The following is a 27184-nucleotide window of genomic DNA, read 5'->3' on the forward strand; positions in this document are numbered from 1 at the left end:
CATTTGAATAAATAAGCAGTTAAAAAAGGGTTTGTGTAAAACTTAGTGTGACACGTCCAAGTGGTCGTTCCCATACCAGCACTTAGGACAAACAGTTGTGTGGATGCCGTATTCTACATGTCACCCCTAATGCGTGTGCCTGTTTTATTACATGTCACTTGTCTCCATTAAGTTTCTGCAAGTTGTTCTATGTTCCCTTCAGTTGCTAATTGGGATATTGGGGTTAAAATACTCCATTTGGTCGGGTAGCACGTGTTTTTAGTCTTTCCAGACATTTCTCTTTCCTTTCCAGTTGCCTTCATTCTCAGTCTCGTACATGCTTCCTCCTCTGCAGTAGTGTAAATTGTTTCACAAATACAATGACACTTCAGCAAACGGGGAAATTGAAATAAAATCTAAAGGTGAGGCCTCAGTGCCCCTGTGGTGGTATGGGTACCAGCACTGCTGTGCTCGCTGCCTTGTGCTCTGTTCTCTGCTCTGAGCTGGAACATGCAGCTTGCACATTATATATATAACAGCTTTCCACTTGCAAAATAGCTCTGATCAGAAAGTTTAGCATTTCAGCACATCTGTATATCTCTGCCTGAGACAGGGAATAGTGTTGCTTCAATTACCATTCTCAGCCAGTTCCTGCGAGCTGTATATTGTGCAGAATGCTGCTCATGAACAAGGCCTACTGCAGGGGGATCCCTTACAGCCCCTAAACTCTGCACTAACACAAGGAGCAAAGGAGGCAGATTCTCTGCTTCTCATATTTTAGATTAGATACAGACCACATTCCAGGCATACCATATGCAGTGTGATAGAAATACTTTATTTCTGATAGATTATTTTAAAAATAAAAATTCAATAAATGTGTTGAAAACATATGTGTGGATGGTAAGAGGCACAGAATTGCAGGCCTAAGGTATAACATGAGAGGGTGTTATAAGCAAATGGAATAAGTCTATTTAGAAGATAAGCCCAAGAGTCACATAGACAGAAAACAAGGATCTAGCAAAATATATTAGGTGCAAGGATGTATGTAGGAATAGCTATGTAAGGTCTGAATGTAAAATGTGAGATTTTCCCTACATGATGAGGAGGAAGAGACAGTCATGGAGAAATGCAGTAGAATAAAGCCATCAAGTCATTGCAGGACCAACAGGTTAAATCCCAAGTTTACTTAAGGAATTTAAACCACTTCTTTCTTGAAGTATATTAGTAACAGACTGGGACAGGCTGAAAATAAAAGATAGTCCATGCAATGCAGAAATACACATGACAGAACCAGTTTTAAAATCTACTCTGAGAAGAGTCTGATTCCACATTATTTCTATGGTACTATAAAAAACATTTAGTGGTAGGATTTATATAAAATATATTCTCCTTAATTAATATGCATTATATATATGACATATAAGCTCTAAAACATAGACATTGCATTTTGTATTGCATAACGTAATGTAGGCAAAGCAAAATATTTTTCAAATAAGTATGTATCAATTCCTTCTCAGAATAATATATTTTTGACAGAGAGTAGTCTGTTCCAGACTATAAAGTCATATCCAGTTTTGACTTATCCTTGCTTTTGTGGTGGACATCTCTAGATAGAGAAATGTCTTTCTCAGTACCACCTGATCTTAGCTGAATTGTGAGGAATTCCTAGATTAAAAATAAGACTTATATTTTAGTTCTATAAAACAGCCTTTATAGTTTATTCTTCATCTTTTCATGAGTCTTTTGTGTGCTAGAAAAAGCATCCTGGGCATCCTAAGACGCGTATAAATAAGTCAGAGAACCTTGTTAAAAGCCAGGACAATTTTGTGTTTCTTTCTGTTATTTCAACAGGTTGACATTTACCTTTCTGAATAATGGAATAAAATAAAATTTTGAAAAGGAGGAAGAATGATGCCTGCAAAGGCAGGGTATGTCACAGCACAGTTTTAAGTCACCTACTGTGCTTCCTGCCTGAATAAAGAAGTACTCTGAAGGCTTTGTCCCAGCTACATTAAAGGAAATGCCTGTGTCACCACTATGGTAACAGCTGGATAGCAGCAGGAAGTTATTTAACTGAACAGTAAATACAAGGTTTTCAAGGGTGTAGTACATTATCCTGCAAATACATAGCTAGAAAAATACCAGTGGTAATTGGATCTTATAAAAATGTGTTTATTCTTAGTTTTCTAAATAAATACTACAGACATCCATTGGGAGAGCTGGAAGTGTACAAAAGCAAAAGAAATAAAACATCCAACAGCTCTTTTCCTCTGCATTAACCAGTTCCATGGAATTCCTGTGACAAGGCACAACTTTATTATCTGCTCTGAGGATTAAACAATTGAGTACTTTACTTTTTCTGCACAGACAATTAAGAATGACTTTTTGGAATTTTTTTTTTAATAATTGGCTTTAATATCATGTCCATGTAAGAATTAATCATAAATGTTCTAAATTCCCTTTTTTTTTAATAACAGTAATTGTTTCACGATTGCTCCTGTTCTTTTTCTGTAGACGTTTCCTAAATTCTCACACAAAAAATAAAGGTACAGAGAAGGCATGATTTCACATTATTCAGATGATTTCCACCTGGTAAAAGCTGTTTAGGCAAGTAAGAATCCTAAACATTAGCTAATATTGGCTGTTTCCATTCATGTGGACAACTGAAATGAGAAACATTCTTAGGCAGTGAGTCTCAAATACATCTTGCAACTTTTTGGTTTTTTCATAGCTAAACTCCGTGTCATTGCACCATCCTGAACTATAAAATGTCCCAGATTTAATGAAGCTCAGTGAATGTGGAGGATCACACCATTAGGGAGAGCTTTGCTTGTTTTCGGCTCACAGAAATCAGCATTGTTTCACTCAGAGTTGTTTGCTTTTCTTAACACTTGCCAACACAGGCAAGAGTCAACTGTAGATTTAGGTTCCATTTCCAAACCCGACTGGCCTGGATATCTTCTGGTTCCATTTCCAAACCCGACTGGCCTGGATATCTTCTGGTTCCATTTCCAAACCCGACTGGCCTGGATATCTTCTGGTTCCGTTTCCAAACCAGACTGGCGTGGATATCTTCTGGTTCCATTTCCAAACCCGACTGGCCTGGATATCTTCTGGTCAGGGCTTAACTTGTTGGTTCTGTGTATGGTCATGAAACCTGCTGGTGAATAATGAAAGGCAGAAAGACTAATTAAACTCTTCTGCATAATGCCTGTGAAGAGGGGGCTTTGTTAGAAATGGTGCTGGAAGCTAATGTGATTGGAGCAGCATTCGGTAGGCAGCCCCGATCAGTTATTTACTTGACAGTATGTTTCACTTAGTCAATGTGTATTTCTCTCCCATCAGAGCATATCACTCTAAAGAATCCTGTTTGGTTTGGTTTTTTTTTGATTATCATTGACAAGGAAAGACAAAAAGACCCAGCACAAAATCTCTGTTTCAGCAGTAGCTTTGAACAATGGAGAAACTGACAAAACCAGGGAAAAGGATGATTATTTCTTTAATCACAGTATCACCAAGTGGCAAAATGTTAGTGCAGAAGTAGAGATCTGTAAGACACTTGCTGCTGGGATTTATTTGAAGAATGAAGACAAGCTGATCTAACGGACCTTACTCCCAGCCTGTACTGGAACCATTGTATTGACAATTCCTGCTTGTCTGCTCTGAAGAATGATGGTACAATAAAAAACTAATAAATTAATTAAGCAACATTTTGTCTTCCATTGCATACACCTTCCTTGATAATGCCATATCAAGGTCAATTACCGGAGTCTCAAGATAAGAGTATGTAAAGTGTGAAAATACCAAAAAAAAAAAAATCTATGGATTTAGCATATTTTGCAAGCTGAGCTGTGACAATATCACTGGCAGTGTAATTTGGAGTCTTGTAGTGCTTTCTAAGTCCACTAATGCAGAAAGGCAGAGTACAACTTGTAAAGCAGATATTCCTGGGCTCACAGCTCATCATTCAGTCATTGATCTAAAAGCTGGATATTCTTCAGCAGGGCTCTGTATCATTACACCTCCTGGGTTACACATATCCCACAGAAAATGGGATGACTTATTGCACCCTGGTGACAAAAACCCTTTTGGGACTTTAGCCTGCAATAAGCCTGTGGTCACACACACAAAGGGTTCATTGTATCAGCTCCCTGGCAGTCTGTCCAGTGTCGGGAGAGCCAGGCAGCCCATGCTGATGTCCCAGCAGCACTGCAGCTTAAGAGTTTGTCCTTCTGCCCCTCTCCTCTGGCCTGTGTGCAGAGAAGCTCCAGGTGGCTGGAGCCTCTGGGGAGGGCTGGCTGGGTGCTGGTGATGCAGGAAGTGTAGGAAGCCAACGTTTGCGAACAGTCACCACGTATCAGTGGGTGGGCAGTACCTGCAGTTTTTTTGCCAGAGCTATGGGTGTGGCTGTTAGTGAGGTTGGCAGGCACATATCCCATGGCATAGGTACTTCGTGCTGGTTTATTGTGAGGGGTTAACAGTATTAGTGCATTGATAATGAGACAATATGAAGGTTTGAAGGTAAAACCTGAATTTGGTAAATCAGGCTCTTACCAACATGGTCCACACCTTGTTTGGGTTGTGTACCCCAGATACCAAGGATGTTAAAATGAAAGTGTGTCTGTGGCTAATGATAATCATGTCAGAGAAATTCTGAACCCCTATGTAAACTTGGGGTTTGCAGACTGTTAGGAGTCAAATAAGCTATTTCTGGAACTCTCCCTCAGAATTCCTCATTCTTGATTCTAGTGTGGAAAGCAGTCTGGGTCACCTTGTCCATTGCTCTCTGTTCTGCTGCTGCATCTCTTTCTGAGAGTTTGCGTGAGTTCAAGGTCAGAGGATCCTTAATTAAATATACCTGCCTTTGATATGTGAAGAATACATTTTTAAGCTTCTACTGCAATATAAAGCATTTAATAAGGTTACTCTGCTTAGATTTGGACAGTCACTTAGAATTGCCCACATATATAAGAACTCTCAAACATCATCCACAGGATGTGGGGATAATTAATGACCAAAATGATCAGTTAAAGGGACATGTTTGTTAACCACAGCATTCCTCTTTGCTCCTCTCTGTCTCTTTTCTCCTCTCAGGGCATACATAGGGAAACATGAAGGGAATAGGCAAGCATTGCCTTAAACTTGCCATTTTTCTACTTATTGTATCAGACGTACATAGTACCTGTGTGCCAGAACTAATATTCCAGCATGAAGGAATTATGAATAGAAAACCAAGTATGTAGTCATATGTCACATGCTTGCTAAGTCCAAAGTCCCAGCTCTAGATAATTATTTCTTGCATTAAACAGTTCAAACAGAACTAAGATAAATCACTAGTTGCATTTCCCTCTTCATTTGGCATTTATCTTACCTCATCTGCTCAGCGGATTGTGAAAGAATGCAAACAGTTTGTCCCTGATTTGACATCACACTGAAGTGAACTTCAGCAGCATACTAAGTCATCAAAGGATGATTCGGTATTTACATGTTTAGATGTAACTTTCTCACTGGGAAAAGTTATTATCAAGTTCAGTACTGTTGCCATTATTTGATGGTTTTAGTTTTAATGAGAAGGTATTTTATTGCATTGTGTGACAACAATGGATTTGGGAGTTATAGGAGTGTTTGTCCTGCATAAGATTTCATTGCTGAAGTTGAAAAGACTCATCATGTTTTTTCAGCTTTTCCTGTTTCTGTACTATCATTATGCCTGTATTTTTCTCAAACTTCCCTTCAGACTCCTCCACTGCCTTCATGAAAATGTAACAAGAATGACGTTTATCACCTGCTTGCAACAAAAAGAAAGAATGTGCTGTAATAGTAAATGCTGTGATAAGAAGAAAGAGTGTCATACTGTTTTGGAAGAGAGAATTAGATTTGATTTTCTGTGGACCAGCATACAAATGCATAGCTTTCCTATCAAATGACTGAATCTCTTCTTCCAATGGTACTGAAAGCACTGGATATAATTCAAGGGGAAAGGCAGCTTTCAGACATCTGTTACTTATTAGTTATTCAATTTTCTGTTGTCATATTCATGAGAAAATGTTTCTTGTTAAGTCACCATTTTGTGATTTTTCTGTGTTTGATTTTCTTTTTTGCTGCACCTCTGAAATCCTAGCTCTGGATTGCATAGGGTTTTTTCACTCCATTCATTAATTTGGTACTAATAATCCCATTGATGCGTCAATAACATGAGTAGGAAATAAATTACATTATTTTCTTAGGGATTTTGTCAACAAACACAGTTTCCTGTATGAACCTCAGTGACTCTTGACCCATTGTTGACTGAACAGTTTGTGTCAAAGAACTGTGTGCTAAGTCCAGTTTATGTTTATCTGACTCAAACAGGTTGAAACTGATTGAAAATTTTAACATGATTGTGTAAAGAAAATTTCAAAGAGACTGTACTTTTGGTATGATCTGATTTTTTCAGTTCTTTTATCTCATATTTTTTGATGGAAGGGTTTTCAGGAGGCAATCTAATCCAAGCTCCTGCAGGGGTGAGAGCTTTTCGATTTAAATTTTTACCACAGTTCTTGATTTAGACATCAAAACCTGAAAGTGGGTCTTTGCTAAACCACTTTGTGACCTCTGAAAACAATCTGTTTCATTTGGACAAATATCAAACCTCAATAGAGCAAAGGCCTTTGTGGAAATCACTGCTAATGAATGTATTAATAATGTGGTATGACAAGGACTTAGGAGATTAAATATTCATGTTCATATTGCAGTGTTAAGGTGCAAACCTCTTATTGTGCCAAAGATTCTTAAATAAATAATCCTGGCTTTGGACTCATGTGGGATAAGTTTAGATGGATGTGACTCAGTACTGCAGTAGAGCTGTTTATTTCTTATAGGCTCAGCATCACCACTGTGCTGCATCACTAATTTCTGTGTTCTAGATTGCAGGTCATTCTTTTCTGGACAAAGAGCAAGTGGTATGTAGAATTGCATCCTAAGTTATTGACTATTGTTGTTGATTACTGAATAATCATTGTATGTTTTTTCTAATCAATCAAAGTGAGTTTGTTACTATTTCATTGCTTACCTTATACTATAGTTACTTGTAATAACTACAAGCTTTGAATCAAACTATGGTCTCAGTAGGTGCTGGACAACAAAGTGAGAAGCAATCCTTATTCAAAAGGGCTTTCAGTGTAAGCCCTGGAATGTGCAAACATTCTAATATATTCTATAATTACACTGCTTCTCCTGAAATTGTCCACACTATCTGCCACAAGTCTTTGGAGATACATGGTCTGAAAACAGTGAGTCGCTACTGTTGACATGCGCAAGGGGAAAACCAAAAAAGTTTGAGAACATTATTCCAAGTAGCTGAGTTTTCCCGAGGATGGCAGGAAGCAGATCCCCAACATACAACCAAGTACCCTGGCTACGTTAAATGTGCTGGGTCAGCAACGAGGTCACCTGAGATTTTAAAAAATAGAAAAAGATCAAAGCAGTATTTTCATGTTCAGGACCATCTTAGTCTTAGCCATGAGAATGATTAGATGATTTTTGGCTACAGATACCAAGGAAAATAACCTTAGGTTTCTGTCTGATTTGGAAAATTCAAGTCTCAAAAAATTATGGTTTAACAGATTTAAATCGTAACAAGCTGTAATTCTGCGGGGACAAGAGGTGAGAGCAAGGAGAGCGTTGGGGTGAACATTTTCCAGACATGAAACCGTCTGGAGAAGATGGTGTGACATGAAGGGGCTGCTGGAGGTGCTCAGGGAGGAGAGGCGAGGCCGGCACGGAGCCGGGAGCGGTGGGAAGTGAAGCAGTGAACGGACGGAGAAGCGGCAGGAGCTGAAGAGTGGGGCCCAGAGGGCCGAGGAAACTGAGAGGGTTGTGGCGGCCGAGGGGGATGAGAAGCGGGGCGGTGGGGACCGAGGGTGCCGAGGGGGCTGAGAAGCCGGGCGGTGGGGACCCAGGGGGCTGAGGGGGCTGAGAAGCGGGGCGGTGGGGACCGAGGGGGATGAGAAGCGGGGCGGTGGGGACCGAAGGGGCTGAGGGGGATGAGAAGCGGGGCGGTGGGGACCGAGGGGGCTGAGGGGGCTGAGAAGCGGGGCGGTGGGGACCGAGGGGGCTGAGAAGCGGGGCGGTGGGGACCGAGGGGGCTGAGGGGGATGAGAAGCGGGGCGGTGGGGACCGAGGGGGCTGAGGGGGATGAGAAGCGGGGCGGTGGGGACCGAGGGGGCTGAGGGGGATGAGAAGCGGGGCGGTGGGGACCCAGGGGGCTGAGGGGGATGAGAAGCGGGGCGGTGGGGACCGAGGGTGCCGAGGGGGCTGAGGGGAACGAGGAGCGCTCCCGCGGGGCCGTCCTGCACTTCCTCCCGCTGCCGCCACGCGCCGCCCTCCGCCGGCCGGAGCCCGCCCGCCGCGCCCCCACCGCCCCGCCAGGGGGCGCTGCTCGTTCCCGGGCGGCGCTGAGCTTGCCGGGAGCCGCCATCTTCTCGGAGAGCGCTGCCGAGAGCGGCTCCGGCGCCGGGGACCGGACGAGACGGGATGAGCCCGGTGAGTGCCCGCGGCGGCGGCGGGACCGGGGCGGCGGCGGGCCCCGGAGACGGGCCGGGCTCCCCGCGCTGGGGGCTCTCGCTGCTCCGGGCGGCTCGGCGGGGCTCTCCGCGTGCAGCTCGGTCCCTCGGCTCTGCCCCCGCCCCCGCGGCGGTGCCGGGGATGCCGAGGGCCGCCGCGGCCGCCGCTGCCCGCGGGCGCTGAGGCGTTGCCATGGGGACGGGCGCGCCGCCGCCTGCGGGAGCGGCCGGGCCGGGCCGGGCCGGGCCGGGCCGCGCTGCCCCGGCGGAGCGCAGACCCTGTCCCGAGCCGTGCCCCGGCTCGAACCTTCCATGCTGCTCTTTGCGAAAGTGGATGACACATTTTCTATGCTAATAAGCGCTTCTGTAGTCTCTGTGGTTCTTTTGACGTATTTGAATATTATCTCTCCTTGCCCATTCTTTTATTATTTTAATTTTTATTAGGCTCATCACTTTCTAGAACTGCTTCTTGTTAATAGAAATGCAGTTTTGTTCTATTACAGCAGTTAGGAAGAATTCTATAGGGACAAGTTCACTCAAAGTAATTTTTTCAGTGGTAATTTAAGTTGAAGCAGTTCTCTTTTGCACAGTGTCTATAATCATATGCTTATATATTTCTCTCTAACAGTAAGTGTATTTCTGCTTCTGTACTGCTTGTCTAATGAATCTGTCTTGCTGCTGAAAGCCCTGTAAATGGGTGTAAGTATGCATTTTGGTTTGGCTAATTTTTGCACTGTTTTTAATCTGTATCTGCTGCAAAATGCAGACGTATTTGCAGCACTACTTTCATTATCACTTTACTGCTACAGTCTTAAATTGCAATTTCAATGCAAATACTTCATGTAGCTAACTGGGAGAATTTAGTTTCCTAAATGAACATACAGAAACTACAAGATCTTACAGCAGACCAATTTTGAAGGAAAAGCAACCAACTGCATGAAAAAACCCTCTTTTATCTTTTTGTCAAATACCTTTTTTTTAAATCTAATACCTGGACAAGGAGCAGTAGGATACAGATTTACTTAATTACTCATTGTTTATCCTGAAGTAAATCACCACGTAACAGAGAAGACAACAGTGAAGTATTGTCTCCAAGAAAGCAAGTTTATGTGTGATGAATTGGCTGGTTAACCTTTTATTTGGATATTTTAAATTTTTTAAATTGCTTCCTTTTGCTATCTACTTGACTGGTTTGCAGTTTTCTTTGAGGTCCTTTAAACAATCCCAACTGCTTCCTGTTAGGAAAAGCTTGGCACCTACAACACTGGCCAAGAAGGGCAAAGGAATAAGTTAATGATTGTTCTGCATCTCCTCTGACCTTGCCCTTTGCAGTCAGCAGCAAAAGTGAAAGAATGCTGATGAGGATGGTTGGTTGTGGGTTTTTTTGACTGCTCCCACTGATACAAAACAGACTTGCATTTGTTATCAGAAAAGTAAGGAAATATGTGTTCATATCTCAATTTTAGAAGTATGAAAATGGATTTCATTTCAAGCTGTGTGTACCTGTGATAGGACTTCTCTCTGTTACTGTCCTCCCAAGGTGGGTGGTACAGCTGCAGGGAGCTGAAGAGTTCCAGAAATCCAGTTTATAATCAGATATGGAATTTCCTGGGAGAGAGAAGTCTGGATCATGGGATTTAATTGTCTGCTTTACATTATTTCTCCTTTTTGCTGCCCTCTAGTTTTTAATTCCAGGATTTTGTTTTGTTGTCTTTGGATGTTAAGGAGTATGCCCAGTTTATGTCCCTTACTACTTTTAGTAAAACATCTACCTACATTTCAGAGTTTCCCTGACCTCAGACTCTTTCAGCTTCAGATTATAATTTATTTTGGATTTCTTGGCCAAGGGAGAGAATTTTTAAATGGTTTTTTTTGGTCATAGCTTTGAAGTTGTGGCTTCATAAACAATGCTGAAGGTTATGTAAAAGAGGTTTCTAATCTCTATTTTTTTTCCTACCAACAGGAATGTAAATATTGGAATTTGTTCTAAAGATTGGTGGAAAACAGCAATGAAATCAGTATCTGCTTTGATTAATCCATTGCTATGCTTGGTCTGATTGGATACTAATTCCTTAGGGAAAACTGTTGTAAGTACCTTTTGTATTGTTTTGTTTAACAGTGTACAGTCCTTTGCTGCTTTTTATTTTTCATAGCATGGGGTCGTTTTTAAAGAGTTCTAATCCAAAATAATTCTGAGCATGATGATTCTGATTTAAAGTCAGGCTCGAGAAACCACAAGATTTTTAAACATGAGAAATATAGCTATGTGTGAAGATTAAAAGGCTGTTAAGATGAAGAAGGCATGCTGCAAGGCTTGAATTGTCACTCCTGTCATGTAAAATGAAGCTGCACATGTCTTGCATTGTCCCTCTTCAGTGATTTGGAGAGTTTCTTATTAAATTAAAAGGCAAGCAGAGTATTCTCAACAGGAGCAACTTTCATATTTTTTTTTTTGTAAAATATTAGAATTAGTTCCCAAGTCATCCCCATTTTCTGACAAAGTTAAACCTAAGATATAAAGGATAATCCAAGAGAAATTTCCAAGTTTACAAGATGCTGAGGGATGTGTGTGTACAAATGCACACAGTTGATATGTGGATCTATGTATATATGTAATATGCAGATTCTTCCCGTTCTTTAACAGCGAAGCATTCCTGCTGGGACACAGAAGGTACCAGGATGCTGTTGACTCTCAGCCTGCAGCTGAGTGACTGTGAGTGAGCTCAGCGTGGCTGCTGTGGGCTGGAGCACTGGTGGGGCAGGGAACGCCCTTGCCAGTGCCTCAGGCAGGAGGTGCTGGTCCGGTGCTTTTCCAGCTTTGCCTGAGTCCAGAAGATTCAGCAGTTTTGCTGTGGCATGACTCATGTTGCTGTAGCTGAAGTTTCTTATCATAATAGCTCCCTGATGAAAAACGCCCTCTTTTCCCATATTTTTCTTCAACTAGAAGTTTAAATTATATGTGAAAGAAGGAGATAGCACTAAAAGCTGAAGCTCAGCTCATCAGGAAAGAAAGTGCATCTCAGGGCACTGCAGATTTTAATAGGCATTTTTTACTACTGGCTGTTATTTTTAATAACCCCTGTTGACTCAGTAGGGTTTTTTTGTTTCTTAGCCACAAGAGCAGTATCTTACTTGGGCTACAGCATGCCAGTTTTTCCTATAGAAGCTGGCATTTAGTCCTTCCTTCTCATACATACAGCTAAAGTTCTGATGACATTTAACTTGGAAATTCTCAAAGAGGATTTTTTTTCTGTGCCCTTAGCAGCCATTAAGCCATCTTTTTTTTTGTTTATTTCTCTATTCCATACCCATATGACTTCTTCACGAAGAAAATAGTTCTCAAAATGGTATGTTTCTGTTGGCCTGGTTATGTACATTTTGAAGACAGGGAGAGCATGAAAGTCTTTGTGACTTAAGTTAAAAATTAGGAGGATGTGATAGCCTGCTATAACCTTGAGCAACTGACTGACTTCCTGGGATGGGAGGCTGATGGGAGGCTAAATAGGACCTGTTGGAAGAACAGACAAATAAAGCTGAGCTGATAGGGTTATGTAAGCTTTGGCACTGAATCAGGAGGCATTCTGTAGATACATACCATCTTTCTAAAATAAATCAAAAAGATCTAAACAGAACTTTTTTTAAAAATGGCTACTGATAATTAGATATAAATACGCTGAAATTTGCAAACACTGTTTAAATAGATCATGTTTGTGGTCATTTTAATCTTTATAAGTAGGTTTTCAGTTAGCAGCATGCACCTTCCTTGATCTAATTGCAGCTGAGCAAGCAGAAACTGAAGTTCATTGAAGTGACATATGCATAATCTGTGTGTCAGCTGGTACAGTATGTTCTGTTTGGTATTTACTTGGTGCACTACTCACATTTCAAAATTCAGTCAACAATAAACACTAGCACCCTTTGGTCAGGATCATGAGGCTCTGCAAGTAGGTTTCTGACTTGGAGGTTACTGCCATGCTAGTCATGTAAAAGAATTAAAAATAACTCCTTATAATGCCAATCTAGTTTGGGGTTAAGGATGGAAATAATCAGATCTAGTAAAACATACTTGAAAGGGAAAAGTGAGTTTTGTACTTTTCTGAACTCATTTCTATATAAATGCAATAGAAATAGAGGTATTCTGCTATTCATACTGCAAAAGCCATATACATTTGTTTTGGTTTTTTCAGTGGACAGTTTGAGAAGGAGTCTTTGAGGGATGTGAGGTAGGTTTTGTTTGTGTTCTTGTAGAAAGTCTTTCAGGCATGCAGATAAGAGAATTACTGTACAGCTAACTAGTTTTGAGTAATACCAATTCTTTCATGGATGCAGTGTAGTAGTGATAGATGCTTAAGGTCACTTGAGATCTTTACAGGAACAGTACTAGAGGCCTTAAAGCAAGGTTTTATAAGGAAACAAACATGAGCAATAAACATAAAAGCTTTTAAGGTTTCATTATAAAAAGACAATTGTTTTCAATATATATATTTATATAAAAATACATGTTTTATGTCAACTTTCATATTACTAAATGTAATTAGTGGTTTGGGTTTCTTTGCCCTTCAAAGTCAAAACAAGCATATAGGTCAGATTTGTAGGTCAGTCAATGCAGTTTATTCAGATGCTATTTTTGAATTTGCTGAGCTAAAACAGAAAGCCACAGTATAATTTGTAGTGTTATTACATTAGTCATGAACTGACAGACAGAAGGAATTAAGGCTGGTGCTCAGAGGTCTTGTATGCATGATTACATGAAGCACCCATGCCAGGAGTCTGACGTCACCTTTTCTTCACCTGCTCATTGCCTAATTATCTTTGTCATCTTGGCAGAGGATGCAGCAATCCTGCAATACAGAGGCATTTTAATTTCCCTCTCCTCTTTCTGAACCCTAAAAATGTTTTTGTAGAAGCTAAATCTGGTGTTATAAAAGCAATCATTGCATTGATGTTACAGAATGTAAAATCAATATTAATACAGGTCTTGAGGAAGCTATATTTTTGTGTGCTGGCCTGTCTTATACAGATTGGAAATAGATATATTTCAGGATTCTTACAGAAAATGGAGAAGAAGTACAGTTAAGTACAAACTGGTTCAGTTGTTCAGTTAAGTACATACTCTGTTCTTCCTTACATGCCTTTCTTTTTGCTAATTGCTAAACTATTACTGCTTTGTGCTAAGAAGTTTATTTGGGCAGTCTCATAATCTAATTTACCACTTAAAGATGTGTATTAGCAATAGCCAAGACTTTTTAAGGTAATAGTATCACTGCACTAATCTGGACAAGAGATGGGTGTTTACTGTGCTTTGACTTCATCGGTGTTGGATGAAGGTGATGGCTCTGTCAATTTGTGGCTCTTGTACAGGACCTGCTGTAGCCAAGTTGCTTTGTTTCATCATCAGCAAAGATGGGGCTTGTTTGAGTGCTCTTAGCAGCCTTCTGGCACAGAAGGGACATGAGACAGAACTGATAGTTGGTACTCACCCTGGAAAAATATAGGCAGGGGTAGGAATGTGTGACAAGTGCTAAGAAGAATGACATTCCTTCATGTAGGGAAGGGAGGAAAAACTGGGGTGATGGCACAGGCACAGCAGTTTTTGTAGGTGGGGTAGGCAGGGTGTGGAAAAGTAGAAGCAGTATGCTGGACATGAACTCTAGTGCTGGGTAGTCCCAAAACACTGATCTTAAAAGCAGTGCCCAGCACTTTGGTAAAATGCCCCAGTGCAGTATCTGATAGTTTATTTCATAAGATATTTTGCTAAAATATAAATCAAGGTGTGTCTTTACAATATAAGACAAGTAAAAAAGCTTTTTTCTTTTTGATGACTGTTTTACCAGTTGCTGCCCACCTGTAATGGGCATGGAGGTCATGGCCTTCATATGAGGATAATACATAGTTGTGTTTGAGAATTGAGCTCTAAAATCTTGCAACTGTGGTCTGGCTCAGATCCGTATTTTAAAATTAGTAACTTTGTATTTCAGGTTCAGAAGCCTTTTGGCAGGGTTTTGGCCAGAACTTTATTTAAGTGTTTTGTTGATTTCATTCTTGCAATCCTTGTTAAGAAATAGAACATGCTTTTAAAGCTATAAACCTGTGTGTTCTCTAGGTAAATGTTTATAGGCCTCTAAGACATCTTGATCTTCCTGCTTTTCTTTACAAATTTTTTATCATTTTGGTTTTAATACCTTGGTGTTTGCCTCTATGTGGCAGGTAATGCAGGCAGGGGTGAAATGGGGGAGAAGAGGAGGAGTTGTTATTTTAATACATAAAGGATGGTAGTTGAGTTTAGCCAGCTTCCAGGGTTGTATATGGGTATGAGCTATCCTTCTGTCTGGGAAATTAAAACATATGTTCTTTGTTTAGGAAATCTAAAGGGGAGCCCTGCCTGTGAAGAGATGACGTGTAATGTCCCACAGAACTCGGAAGCTTGTGCCTCTGCAGACACTGACGGTGCCCAGGAATGGGCGCAGGAGCGTGACCGACGGGGAACTTTTGCTGGATTTCCACAGGGCTGTCCCGTTTCCGTGCTGGCTCTAGCACAAGCTGGCTTTGTTTATACTGGAGAAGGTGACAAAGTGAAGTGCTTCAGTTGCCATACAACTATTGAAGGATGGGAGCCTGGGGATTCTGCAGTTGAGAGACACAAACAGCTTGCCCCCAACTGCAAGTTTATTACTGAATCTGCTTTTCTGGAAAGTGACATGGATCCTGTTGCCCAGAACTACCAGAATAGAACTGAAAATGGTACCAGCAATTCAGCCCTCCCATGTGCTCTGGATGACCCTGATGTGGAGGCAGATTACCTTTTGAGAACTAGGCAGGTTGTGGATATGTCAGATAGTTTGTATCCTAAAAACCCTGCAATGTGCAGTGAAGAAACAAGGTTAAAGTCTTTTCACAACTGGCCCCTCAATGGCCAGTTGACACCACAGGAATTAGCTAATGCTGGATTTTATTATACAGGTGTTGGTGACCAAGTGGCATGTTTTTGTTGTGGTGGAAAATTGAAGAACTGGGAACCCAGTGACAGAGCTTGGTCAGAACACAAGAGGCATTTTCCCAAATGCCTTTTTGTCCTGGGCCGGGATGTAGGAAATGTTTCAAGTGAATCTATTCCTTCTGAGCTTGGCATAAGTGGTCTGAACAATGCACAGCACCCAAGGAATCCTTCTATGGCAAAATACGGAAAACGTTTACAAACATTTTTATCTTGGATATATCCTGTTGACAAGGAGCAACTTGCAGAAGCTGGGTTCTATAGCATAGGTATGCCAGACCTTGAAATGACTAATGCTTTTTATGAAGAAATTGTACATGAGAAAGTGTATTGTTATGGAAAAAAAACCCAATTTTTAAAAATTTTATATGGAACAATTTGCCAGAATCTCTTTAATCTACTTTCTACAGTTCTTATGTAAAATTGCATAAATTGTATCATGTCTGTTTACTAGCAAAGCATAGGCTTGATCATAAATTTATTCTTAGCAGTAAAACAACCAAGTGGTTTTTTTGCCTGTTAAAACCTTTATAATACATCTTTCACAATGACAGTTATCTGAGTTAATAATTTTTAAGAAATGAAGTGCTGTCCTCCAGACCTTAGGTGTAAGGAATGGGCCTGTGGCCTGTACAGAAGCCTGTGAACAAGACAATACAGATTGTGTGCTATTGTACTTAGTTAACATGAGTTTGCATTACCATGGCATGTGGACACCCAAAACCAGCAAATACCACTACTGCCTACTTTATGAAGACAGTGGTACCAGTGGAAGAGCTTTTACTCTTAGACATGTATTTGATTTGGGTAAGCCACCATCTCTGTGCATTTGTTTCTCAATTAGATGGAATTGCACAGTACCATTAAAGGCCTTTGACATTCCACACTGAGGGATATTGTACAAGTGCAAAGTGTTGCTCTTACTTGGTCACAAGGAAAAGGGGATTATCTGGGATAATTTCTTGCTCTCATCTTACTTGACTTCTCTCTTAGTACATCTCAGAACTTTATAGTATGATTCTGTTTATTTTTCTTGTGGCCATAAATAAAATTTTTGCTATATTCATGTAATCTATAGGTTATAATTGGGCAATATTTGTACCCACTGGAACTATTTAATGATTTCTTCTTGGGTTCATGAAAGTACTGAACGGTCTGTATGGTAGAGTTGAACTAACTGGGCACCAGCTTATCAGACTGAGGGCTCTTCAGGTGACTTCTGTGAAAACTGTTCCCTGTGGCCTGAGAAGAATTTAACTCTGTGGAAACACTATCCATACCTCCTCTCATTCCATATTTAAGCAGTTTCTGGGACAGTCTTGGATCAGAGTAGGCACAGTGCTAGGACAGAGGGTGCAGTTCTCCTCAGCTGGTTTTGCTATTGCTGGTTAGGGCCTGTTGATCTTAATGGGAAATGGAGGACCACAAAGCCATGTAAACATCTCTCATTCTTTGTGCCAGACATCTTCAGGCCTTGTTTACCATTGGATTGAGCTCCATGATAACAGATTATTTTCAGCTTTTGGTTTTTTGTCTGTATAATTACTTACTATAATAAAATTCAGGAAACTTGCTTCTCTTATTTTGTGTTTCTTTAAGCTCAGTTCTCCCCTGAACATTTGTTTCAAATCATACGTGTTGTCCTCTGTTAAAATGGAGTTATTTTCAATTGAAATTGTAAATCCGTAAAAGAAATATTTATTAATGTAACATTTTAGTTGAAAATTTGGTATTATGCTTGCACAAAGTATGCAACTTGATTCTTGTGTGGTTTCCTCAGGTAATGGTGATCACGTTGTGTGTTTCCACTGTGGTGGAGGATTGCAAGAATGGAAGGAAAATGAAGACCCTTGGGATCAACATGCCAAATGGTTTCCTGGGTAAGGTATCCCTTAGTGCTTTCTTGGTGTGTTTTTGAGTCTTATTTACAGTATATTGCATTTTAATGATAACATACTAATAAAGGCTTGAGAAAGTTGGTTTAACACTGTTTATATCTATGCAAATAATTTTGTCTTATTTATAGCGTTATTAAAGGGAAGATGTCTGTGTCTGGATTTAAATGATGCTTGCTTTCTCAGTAAGAAAAATTGTGTAGTTTTGTCAATATGTATCTGAGGGTTTTTATTGTTTTCCAAATGCTACATCGTAATGGTTGTTTTAATAATTTGGTGTCTATAAAAGTTTGTAACTTATACCAAGATACAAAATTACTAAACAGCTGCCACAGAGCAAACAAACCTGAAGAAGTGTGTTAGTGGCATGGAATATAAAACATAGTTCTCTTTAATTTGAAAGGATTAAGGATTCCAGACAGTAGTAGTCGTAGTACCAGAAGTAGTTTTTAGAAACTTGCCAGTGTTGTCTAAAATCTGTTTTGAGGCTTTGCACATCAGCCTCAGTGGCAGTGTGTCAGCCACACAGCAGCTGTCTGTTCCTGAAGGTGAAGTAACTGCTGGAGCTGGAGAACTCTTGTCAAGGAGTTATGGCATTCCCTAAACCTTCTGGTAGGGAAGAGCTCTGCCCAGTGGTTAAGAATGGCTGGAAAATAATGAAAGAAAGCATGGACAGCACCTGTTTCACCAGTGACTGTTTGCTTTGATTGTGAAAGACTGTAAGAACCAGCATTTTAACATAATGTTTCTTTTTCATTTGAGTGAGCCTTTACTTTTAGAATTCTGTGTCATGAGCTGTCATGGCCAACAACTCTTAAGCTTTGTTTTTCACCAAAAATGTGAGAAAGATAAATACTGCTTAAGATGTTCTTAGAAATATTACAGTGACATCACAGATATTGACTAAAGATTTGGAGATTTTAAAAGCAGGCAATCTGTATGATGTAGGCAATTAATCAAAGCTTCCATAGTTATGTAACAAATTTTTGCTGCTAATGCAGTTCTATTAAATTGAAATATTCTTATTTTCAGGTGCAGATTTGTGAGCAATGAAAAGGGGATAGAATTTATAAATAATGTTCACTTAAAAGATGGATGTAGGGATTCAACAGTAAGTTTCTTGCTTATTAATAATTTTGTTAAAATAGCAAAAATAAACATAATTTTTGTATGAAGTTACCTTTTAATTACATGCCTATCATTTAATCCAGCTGCTGCTACTTTCATTGGCAGAAAGTGTAAGAATTGCAGTGTGTTTTGGTTCTGTCAATCAGAGTGTACCCAACTCCCTGTTCTCCATAGCCTGGGTTATGGAGCACAGCCAGGGCACCTTGTGAACGTTGTGTATTGGATACTGAACAGGTGCCATTTGTTTTATAGCCTGGGAACCTAAGGTTGATGACAAATAATAGCAGATACGTTTTCTTTTCGGTAGAACATTGTTAAACTTGTGTGTAGTCACTAAAATGTAAAACTAATAATGTTTTAGAATGCTTTTGTAGACTAAGAATCATGTACATATGGTTATTGCAGAGATAGGTTAAAATTATAATAAAATACTTTTGTTATTGTTAAAAAATCATTTTGTTTAGAGCAGATTAAATAGTTTTAGTCACTAAAATAACTTGAGATCAAGTAGCTATTTTGTTTTATTTTGTAACTGTATGCATTTCCTTCTACTTTCTCCAGAATTGTAATTTTGTTTCTTTATATTTCATTTTTAGACAGAAGCTGCTGAAGGGACAATACTTCCTAAAGGTATCTGTTTAAAACAAGCAGCCTCCCCCCATTTTGGAATATCCATATTGGAATGTATAGTGACAGGGATGGTTAATTTTAAAAATAACCCTACTACATTTTAAAATAAAGCACGACAGGCAAATTGTTGGATGATATTCTTCCATTATTTCATTGCTTCCAAAGAACTGAAGAGAGTATTTTATTTCTCTTAGAGGAAATATAATTACAATTTGGTAAATATTGTAAAGTAAAGGTTGTGAACCATGGAAAAAGTTTGTGTAGGACTGAGTCTTATAGCTAGTGAGTGTGCATCAAGTATTGAATTAGTAGTGCTGTGGGATGAATGTTAAAGAATACTGAACAGAAACAGCCCTTCTTCATGGGGCAGGAAGAGTTGGTCTGTCCAATGGCAAGGACTGAGCAAGCTGAAGTAGTTTATTATGTCTTTCAGTATTACACATTCCTGCAATGCTTTTCACAAATAAAAAGACAAGCAATAAAAAGACAAAACAGTCAAAGGGGTAGTAGGAGGGCCACTCAAGCAGCTTCATCCCAGGGAATGGGAGCTATTGATAGTAAGAGTGGCTTTAGAAAACCTGCTTAGAACTCTCCCATACTGCTCATTTATGAGAGTGAAAATAAAAGAACCTTTAAAAAAAAAGTTTTTGTTTTTAAAAATTCAGAAATTTTGCTGTTTGAACAAGGGTGATAAGTAAAAGGAAGGGGAAGGTCCAACAAACTGAATAATGGTTTCCCCAAGTGGCAAGTAGTGTTGTGTCTTACCATGGATAGACCTGCTTGCTTGTTGGTGGTGCTGTGTTTTGGTTTTATAAATTCAAATTATTTATTGGTTTCTCTCAACACATGTATGAGTTTTTTTCCTTCTCTGAACTGAATTAAAATTGATGTAATGTTACTTATCCATTGTGACTTTTTGGATCAATGTATTTAACATTCAGCTACAAAATTTGTGATGGTAGTTATATGAGACAGGTTATTTAATTTGTAGTTGATTTGGACAGCAAATCTAGGAGGATTTCTATAATATAAATAGGTGAGGGGAAACTGGGAAAGCTGGGATAGAAAAAAATCTCAAATCTGCAGTCTTTACAATTAGCAAAATTCTCAAATACGGTTCCTTTGATAACATATTTTTTGCAAATATGTGTCTTAGAGTACTGTAGTCAATACTGTCAGATAATCAGATTCATCCTTCTTAAAGTGTTTTTGTTTTGTTTTTAATTTCTTGTTTTAGATTATCTCTTACAGAATCCTTTGGTACAAAGTGCCATAGCCATGGGTTTCAGTTTGTCTGAGATTAGGAACACCATGGAAAAGAGATTGCAGATGACTGGAGAAAGTCACACATCTGTTGAGGATCTGGTAGCAGACTTAAATGCTCATAAAGAAAATACAAGGGAAGAAGAACCAAATGAAATCCCAGTTGAGCAAGATGAGCTCATTCAGTTACAAAACCTCTGTGTGTACTTTCATATCAGTTCTTTAGTCTTTGAAATATTTTTTAATGTTATCTGTTTATTCTACCCTCTGATCCCAGTCTTACCTATGGTAAATTTACAATATTGTAAATTGAAATTAAAGACATTTGATTTGGGACATTCAGAAAAACAGGGTGAACACCCCTGAAAAAACAGGGTGTTAAAATATTTAAGTGTAGCAGCATTTATAAATATCATCTCTGAAATAAATAGTATTTGTATCTCAGAGGTGTGTAACAGTGAGAGTCTAGTGTGCTTCTGGGAAAGGTTGTACATGCTAACAAAAAAACCAAAAATTGTTGTGACAATTATATTTAAAAATAAATGCAAGAGTAACTACAAGAATATAGTTATAAGATGAACTATAGATGTTGCAAAATGAAATAGACCCAGGGACACACTGTCGTACAGCGGGGGGACGTTTCTTTTACAGTACATAATTTTGCTTGGGGTAGAAGTATTTTTGTTCTTGGCCAAGAAGAGCAAGTGTGCATCTAAATGGTGTTTCTATTCAGTCACTTACATTCCAGCTTTGCTGGGACATGCAAGTGATGCTCAAAAAGCCTTTGTGGTGCACTCTGCAACTAGACCAAACCCAGGAGCTCTAAATCAGGAGACTTGTAATCTAAGACAAGCATATGGGGGAATTTATAGGGAGGGCAAAGACCATCTGGTTGGCATGATAAGCTGAGATCTTACCAACCCACTCATTTTAATAAGATTTTTAATAAAACATTGTGGGGGAAGAAGAACTTGCAGTGCAGCTGGACCTTATATTGGTGGTTGGCTGTGCAGAGCTTCCCCCAAGTGGCAGGGGAAGGCGTCTGAATTTTGTTATTTTCAAATGGGTCATATTGGAATAATAAAGAGCTCATGTACAATGCCAAATTGACTCTTTCTGTGTTACAGATTTTAAGCTTTTTGAAGTATGGGCATTTTGAAAATGGGGGCAGGGAAGGAGTTCACATCCTCATTTTCTCATTGGGAAAACTCAGAAAAAGAAATAAAATCCAAATTACTTAACCAGTAACAATGAGCCTTTCTTTCGCCTTCTGCTCAAATTTTGGGGAAATTTTGTCAGTGAGAGGTCTGTGAAAAGAATGGTTCCTGATTGAAATATGCATATCCTTAAATTCTATAGGTATTTCAAACTCTTACAAATACAGATAGATGCACTCCCTGCTTGCATTGGCCTGGGAGATGTAATGGGATAGAAGGGGAAATAAAAAAAGAGGATTCCTTGCTGCAGCTAGGATTCCTCTCTTCTAGTTCTTAGGTTTTTTTAAGGGTGTGACCTTTAAATCATATGAAGAAAACCTGGTCCTTGTGTGTAAAGAGGAAAAAAAAATATAATGAGATTCAATGGTAGTAAGTATGTTAACTTGTTTTTATGTGTCTATTTTCCTTAGACCTCAGTACTGAAGAGAAGTTAAGACGTTTGCAGGAAGAAAAGCTCTGTAAAATCTGTATGGCTAAGGACGTGTCAGTTGTCTTCATTCCCTGTGGTCACCTAGTTGCCTGTAAGGAATGTGCTCAATTACTTAATGAATGCCCTCTGTGTCGTTCAGATATTATGAAAATACAGGAAATTTTTATGTATTAGTGAAATACACAGCACTATGGATGCAAATGTTTCCTGTTTTATTACTTTAAAAATGTGTAACATAATGTAAAAAATGCAGTTAATTCCAGAATGTAACCATATGGCAGGACTTAGATTTTTCTGCTGTCAAACTCTACACATTTTAACACTTTACAAATTATTTTCCTTAAGTGAATTTTTTGTACGTAAAAATCAATATGTATGAAAGGCAAATATGTATATTTTGTAACTTCAGTTCATAGACCTGATATGGGAAAGCCCAAGTAATGTAAACCTTTATTTATGTGATCATTCCTTTGCTTCACTTTGGTAGGACTCTGTATGACTGATGTTTGTGCAAATAGAGTTGTACAAAGAGCCTGTCCTTATATAAAATCTGTAAATAAATTAATTAAAAATATAATTGTATACATGTATATTGTACCTGATATTCTAGATTTTTAAAAATATTATGTAGGATAAAAAATAGTCTCTTTTTTCTGTAACTTTGGTTGTGACATAATTCAGACAATACACATAAACCTGCTGCTGTAACCTTATGGTTATTTCTGCTACTTTGTAGCTTTGTCTGTTTTAATTTAATTCCTGCCTCCTATCTATTATTTTTCTGGTTCAGATGCATAAATTGTCTTCAGTAGACTGCTTTTAGACATCTGTTTTTCACAAAGATCCATCTTTTATATAAAATGGACATTAATTTTATTGATTAAAAGGGAACTTGAGAAATTAAGGAAATTTTATGTACCCTGTGCCCTTTGTGAGAGGAGGCTCATTTTAAATTTGGCCCTTACACAAAAAGATGTTCATTTTGACATTTTTCTTGTTTGGTTTTTTTTGTAACACAGCATCATCCTAACTGATGTATCTGCTAATACTTTGTACTGCTTCATAACTTATATTTTCATAGGAGAAGATTAAACTTTATCTCCTAGAAAATGCTTTTTAAAAATTCACTAGCAATGTTAGAAATCTTTCATTTTTGTTCATGTCAGTTTGCAGTATTTAAATTTAAAAGTTAAGAGCTATTTTAATGAGAGCCACCTTAAAATATTTAAATTATTTTTAGCTGGACTGACCCCCCATTTCTTATTTTGAAATATCACAGCTTTGTATTTAAGTACAGCTGTTTTATGATCACTGCTTGATTTTGTCACTTCCTTATTTTGTGGCACTACTGATACGTTCTGTGTATACATTTTTGAGTTCTCCACACTAAGGTTTAGAATATAGAATATATAGAACATATTTTTTCATTTTATTAAAGTTTTGAATACACAGAAATGTATTATCTACCTTTTCTATTTTTAAAAATCTGTGCTGTGTAATGGTATGAATATTTAAAATAAAGTGCAACCCAGATGTTTCTTGATCAGTGTATTTGATTCTCACATTAAAAAAATAAGAGAAGGCTGCTTTCTGTTGCTTTTTGTTTTGTAATTAAATTTATTTATTTAACCTAAGTGTTATTAAGGATTATGAATATATTTTAATTGGAGAGAAAAGAAAATCTATTGTCTGTATAGATTAAAGTTTGTTACTTATAAATCTAACATCAGTTTTCCTATTTTTTATGGTTGAATTTGGTCTTGGGAATAGATGATGACTAGAAATTCATGAAGAATTCAGTTTTATTTTGCCTTCCTGTGCCTTTGTGAGGAGTTTAACATTTCAGATAATTCATGCATACAGGGATTTTTTGGGACAGATAATGCCTGGCAGTCCTGACAGCCTTGTTCCTAGCTCCCATTCCTCCTTGCAGGGAGGGTTTTCTGTCCATATCAAGGGAAATTGAAGGGAGTTGTTACCTTGAGCTGGTGTATCTCACCAGAAATAGCTTGTTTAGTTAAGGCTGCGCTCCTGTGGTGCTGACTTGTTGAAGCAGATGGTTGGTTACCTAAGCTTGACCTGAGTCATGTGAGAGAGGCTGGATCAGCTGGATCCATCTCACAGGCTGCAGAACCTGGCAAGCGGCTCAAAGTCCTGTCTGCGAAAGAGGGGGACCAAATTTAGCTTAAACTGTTACAAAACTAAATCTCAGCAAGGAGGTGATTGGGGGTGTAAATGTAGTATGTAAATTGTCTGAGAAAAGCTGGGAAGTAGGTCACACACAGAACCTTCTACACTGCAGTGGAGAGCAAACACATTGTCCTACATTGCATGATTGCTTCATGGTAAAAGCTTGTCAACTTTTAAAAGGTATACGTTTATAATTTTAGATACATATACCTTACTGCAACTTTTTCATTAATATTATAAAAGATATAGCTATATAGCAATTCAAATTGTAATCACTTAGGGACATTAAAGGATTAAAAGCCTTTTAGTGAGATGTCAAAATAAAAATTACAAACTCTGTAGGTTTAGGGTTTAAAAAAAAAACTATAATCAGAGTTCTATTCAGACTAAATGTGAAAAAATAATTAGTGTAGTCATCAAACTCTGACAGCTTGAATTAGGAAGACTTTTTCTCAATTTACTCTGATTTTCAGTATCTTAAAGAACCAGAAGAAATTTCATGGCCTTTAATACTGGGCTGATGTTTAAAGAGACAGAAATGAAGGATGCAAATAAATGGAGTGGAAGCACAGAGGCTTTGAAAAGGAGGTTAGCAGCAGGACACAGATGCCCTGGAAGTTGATTTTTATGAATTTCCTGGGAGCTGTGCAATATGTTCAAGTATCTGTATTCAGTAACTTTCTTCTAATGGCTGCTGTATAGTATCTTTCTTCAGTGTCACTTGTAGTAGCAGAACTGCTTGCTTCTCTGGATACATGCGAGATTTACAAGGGTTTTCAGTAAGGTCCTGGAAGTGTGTTGTTTAGAAAGCACGGGAAGTGCATGGCTTATTTAGAAACAGAAGGCTAAAATAAGGAGAACCCAAAGAGTTGATGTTTTTGTTACGCATGGAGCTTTTTCTCACTGCATTGAGACGTGAGGTCTGAAACACACAGACTTACTCAGCTGATTGCAGCAGCTTCTGCCTCTACAGCTTGGAGCTGTCTGGACTTCTTTAAAATTTGTTTTGAGACTTGATCTTAAGCTCATAATACAATAAAAACTTCTTAAATTATTATAGCTTGGGGGTTTGTGGGTGGGTTTTTTGCTGTTTTTGTTTTTTTTTTTTTTTCTATTAGCGTATTTAAATATTAATTTTAACATTGTCTGGTTAGTTTAGTTTTGACCACAATTTTTCAGTGGGTTTTTTTGTTAGCTGTATGTGTAGTCTGAAGCTACAGGACGAATAGTTTGTTAAAGTTTTCAAAGTGTTGCTGTTAATCAGCATGGGTTTTAAAGTTACCTTTTCTATTTGTTTTTATTGTAATTAACAGAAATGTAAATACAATGGGTGGTTGGAATTGATTTATAACTGGGGGGAGGTTAATGCAGGCACTTGAATATGGTGTTCATGTGAAACCAAGCTGAAGGGGTGTTCTCTAGGATGGAGCATTGCCAGGGGCAGTGACCTTTGCTGCTGTGGGCTTTGGGAACTACTTGGAAGAGAATCTGCCTTACAAGGTGTGCAAGTTCAAGCCCCTGATGTGTGAAGGTCAGCTCTTCATAGAGCCATGGAGGAACTGGAGGTTTTTCTGGCTTTTGCAGTGTTTTTCTGCAGCAGCGAGGATTTCAACAGTGAGTTGTTAACACAATGTTCTTTGTTACCATCTGCGTTGTGCACGACTGACTCCTGTCAGCAAGGCCAGATGCCAGAGAAGGCTGGAGAGGTGCTTCCAGTGCTGCCACTGAGGCTTGTCCCTGTTGGTTTTGTGCAGAACAGCTGGATTGGCCTCGTGGATCGTGAAGGGTGCTGGTCCCCTTCTCCATAGGGTCAGATGGGAACAGCCAGTCCCTACCCACATCCACCTTAATTCCTCATGGAACTGAAGTATGACTGAATACTCTCCCTCTTACCAATTTTTTGTGTGGTTTACATGCATGAAGTTTTACTGAGTAGCTTGAAAACTTGATCAAGGAAATATTTCTTCCCCCCTGCTCCTGCCATGGCTTCGCACTGCTTCAGGTTGTTGAAAGTACCTTCTCATCTTGGCAAATGCCACTGTGTCATGTCACTGTGTCACGTCACTTCAAGAGCTCTACCGATGCTGCTGTACAGCAACTAATGTGCTGTAATTATAATGTGGCTTTCTGGGAGAAGGCAAATGGCTTGTAATGATAAACAACCTGTGCTGAAATTCAGATTATATCTTCAATTTTTTCTTAACCATGAATTCCTATTAAGCAATAGTGACAACATTACAGTAAAACTACAAGTGTTAACTCAGAGAACATGGTTCTGTGACTAACTTCCCAAGAAACTTGCTTTTTCCTAGGACAGGAAAGAAGATGGTATATATTAATTTATGGATGATTTGGATAAACAAAACCCCAAGAAAAATGTGGGACAAAATTGTATTAATTATACTGTGAGTATGTAATATTTAAAGCTGATCAAAAACTATTTGGTTGCCTTTAGATAATTACTAATTTACAGTTTTATAGCCTGGAGAGGTATTGTGTTAGCTGAGATAAATTTCTTCATAATTAATAATTGCTGGAAATGTATTGGAGAGATACTGGAATTAGTTTTGCTCTCAGATTGAAAAATGGTGCTTACTATCAAAAAATGAAAAACACATTTGCAGAGTCCCAGTGTGAAAATGTCTAGAAGAATCATTACAATAACTGCTGAAAAGCCAGTTTTAGTGTAAGTGTGTATGGTTACCTACAAATTTTAGAGAGTGAATTATTATAACCTTGAAAGATTACCATGACAGCATTTAAATCTATTCATGTTATGTCTTTTTGATTTTATATAGTTAGATCTTGCTGTAAAACTCTTGACACAATTTCTCTTATTTAACTTAATTTTGCAGTGTATGATGAGAGTCATCACTTAAGCCAAACAGTTAATCTTCAGAATACAAGCTTTTCAA

At 38.7% G+C, this 27184-nt stretch overlaps 1 protein-coding gene and 1 long non-coding RNA gene across 3 annotated transcripts; both read left to right on the plus strand.

Annotated features, from left to right (window-relative positions):
• Nucleotides 1-9094: 9094 nt before the first annotated feature.
• Nucleotides 9095-11053, plus strand: LOC137482511 (uncharacterized). The gene is made up of 3 exons (XR_011004107.1): nt 9095-9221; nt 10486-10609; nt 10695-11053. It is a non-coding gene; the product is annotated as an uncharacterized lncRNA (long non-coding RNA).
• Nucleotides 11054-14882: 3829 nt separating this feature from the next.
• Nucleotides 14883-23803, plus strand: XIAP (X-linked inhibitor of apoptosis). 2 transcript variants are annotated; one of them, XM_068204853.1, is made up of 6 exons: nt 14883-15785; nt 17297-17396; nt 18444-18522; nt 19136-19169; nt 20407-20631; nt 22060-23803. In XM_068204853.1, exons 1-6 carry the CDS (start codon nt 14915-14917, stop codon nt 22251-22253), a joined length of 1503 nt encoding a protein of 500 aa, XP_068060954.1. In that variant the 5' UTR covers nt 14883-14914; the 3' UTR covers nt 22254-23803. The 2 variants fall into 2 exon arrangements, with proteins under 2 accessions (XP_068060954.1, XP_068060955.1); XM_068204854.1 differs by lacking the exon at nt 20407-20631 and having other exon boundaries at nt 14898-15785.
• Nucleotides 23804-27184: the final 3381 nt, after the last annotated feature.

The sequence above is a fragment of the Anomalospiza imberbis genome, chromosome 14, assembly GCF_031753505.1.
Source record: "Anomalospiza imberbis isolate Cuckoo-Finch-1a 21T00152 chromosome 14, ASM3175350v1, whole genome shotgun sequence".
Lineage (NCBI taxonomy): Eukaryota > Metazoa > Chordata > Aves > Passeriformes > Viduidae > Anomalospiza > Anomalospiza imberbis.

Coding starts and splice junctions, on each gene's coding strand:
- XIAP (XM_068204853.1), top strand. CDS start 14,915: ATGACGTGTAATGTCCCACAGAACTCGGAAGCTTGTGCCTCTGCAGAC. Junction 15,786..17,296: donor AGCTGGGTTCTATAGCATAG/GTATGCCAGACC, acceptor TGGTTTCCTCAG/GTAATGGTGATCACGTTGTG. Junction 17,397..18,443: donor CATGCCAAATGGTTTCCTGG/GTAAGGTATCCC, acceptor TCTTATTTTCAG/GTGCAGATTTGTGAGCAATG.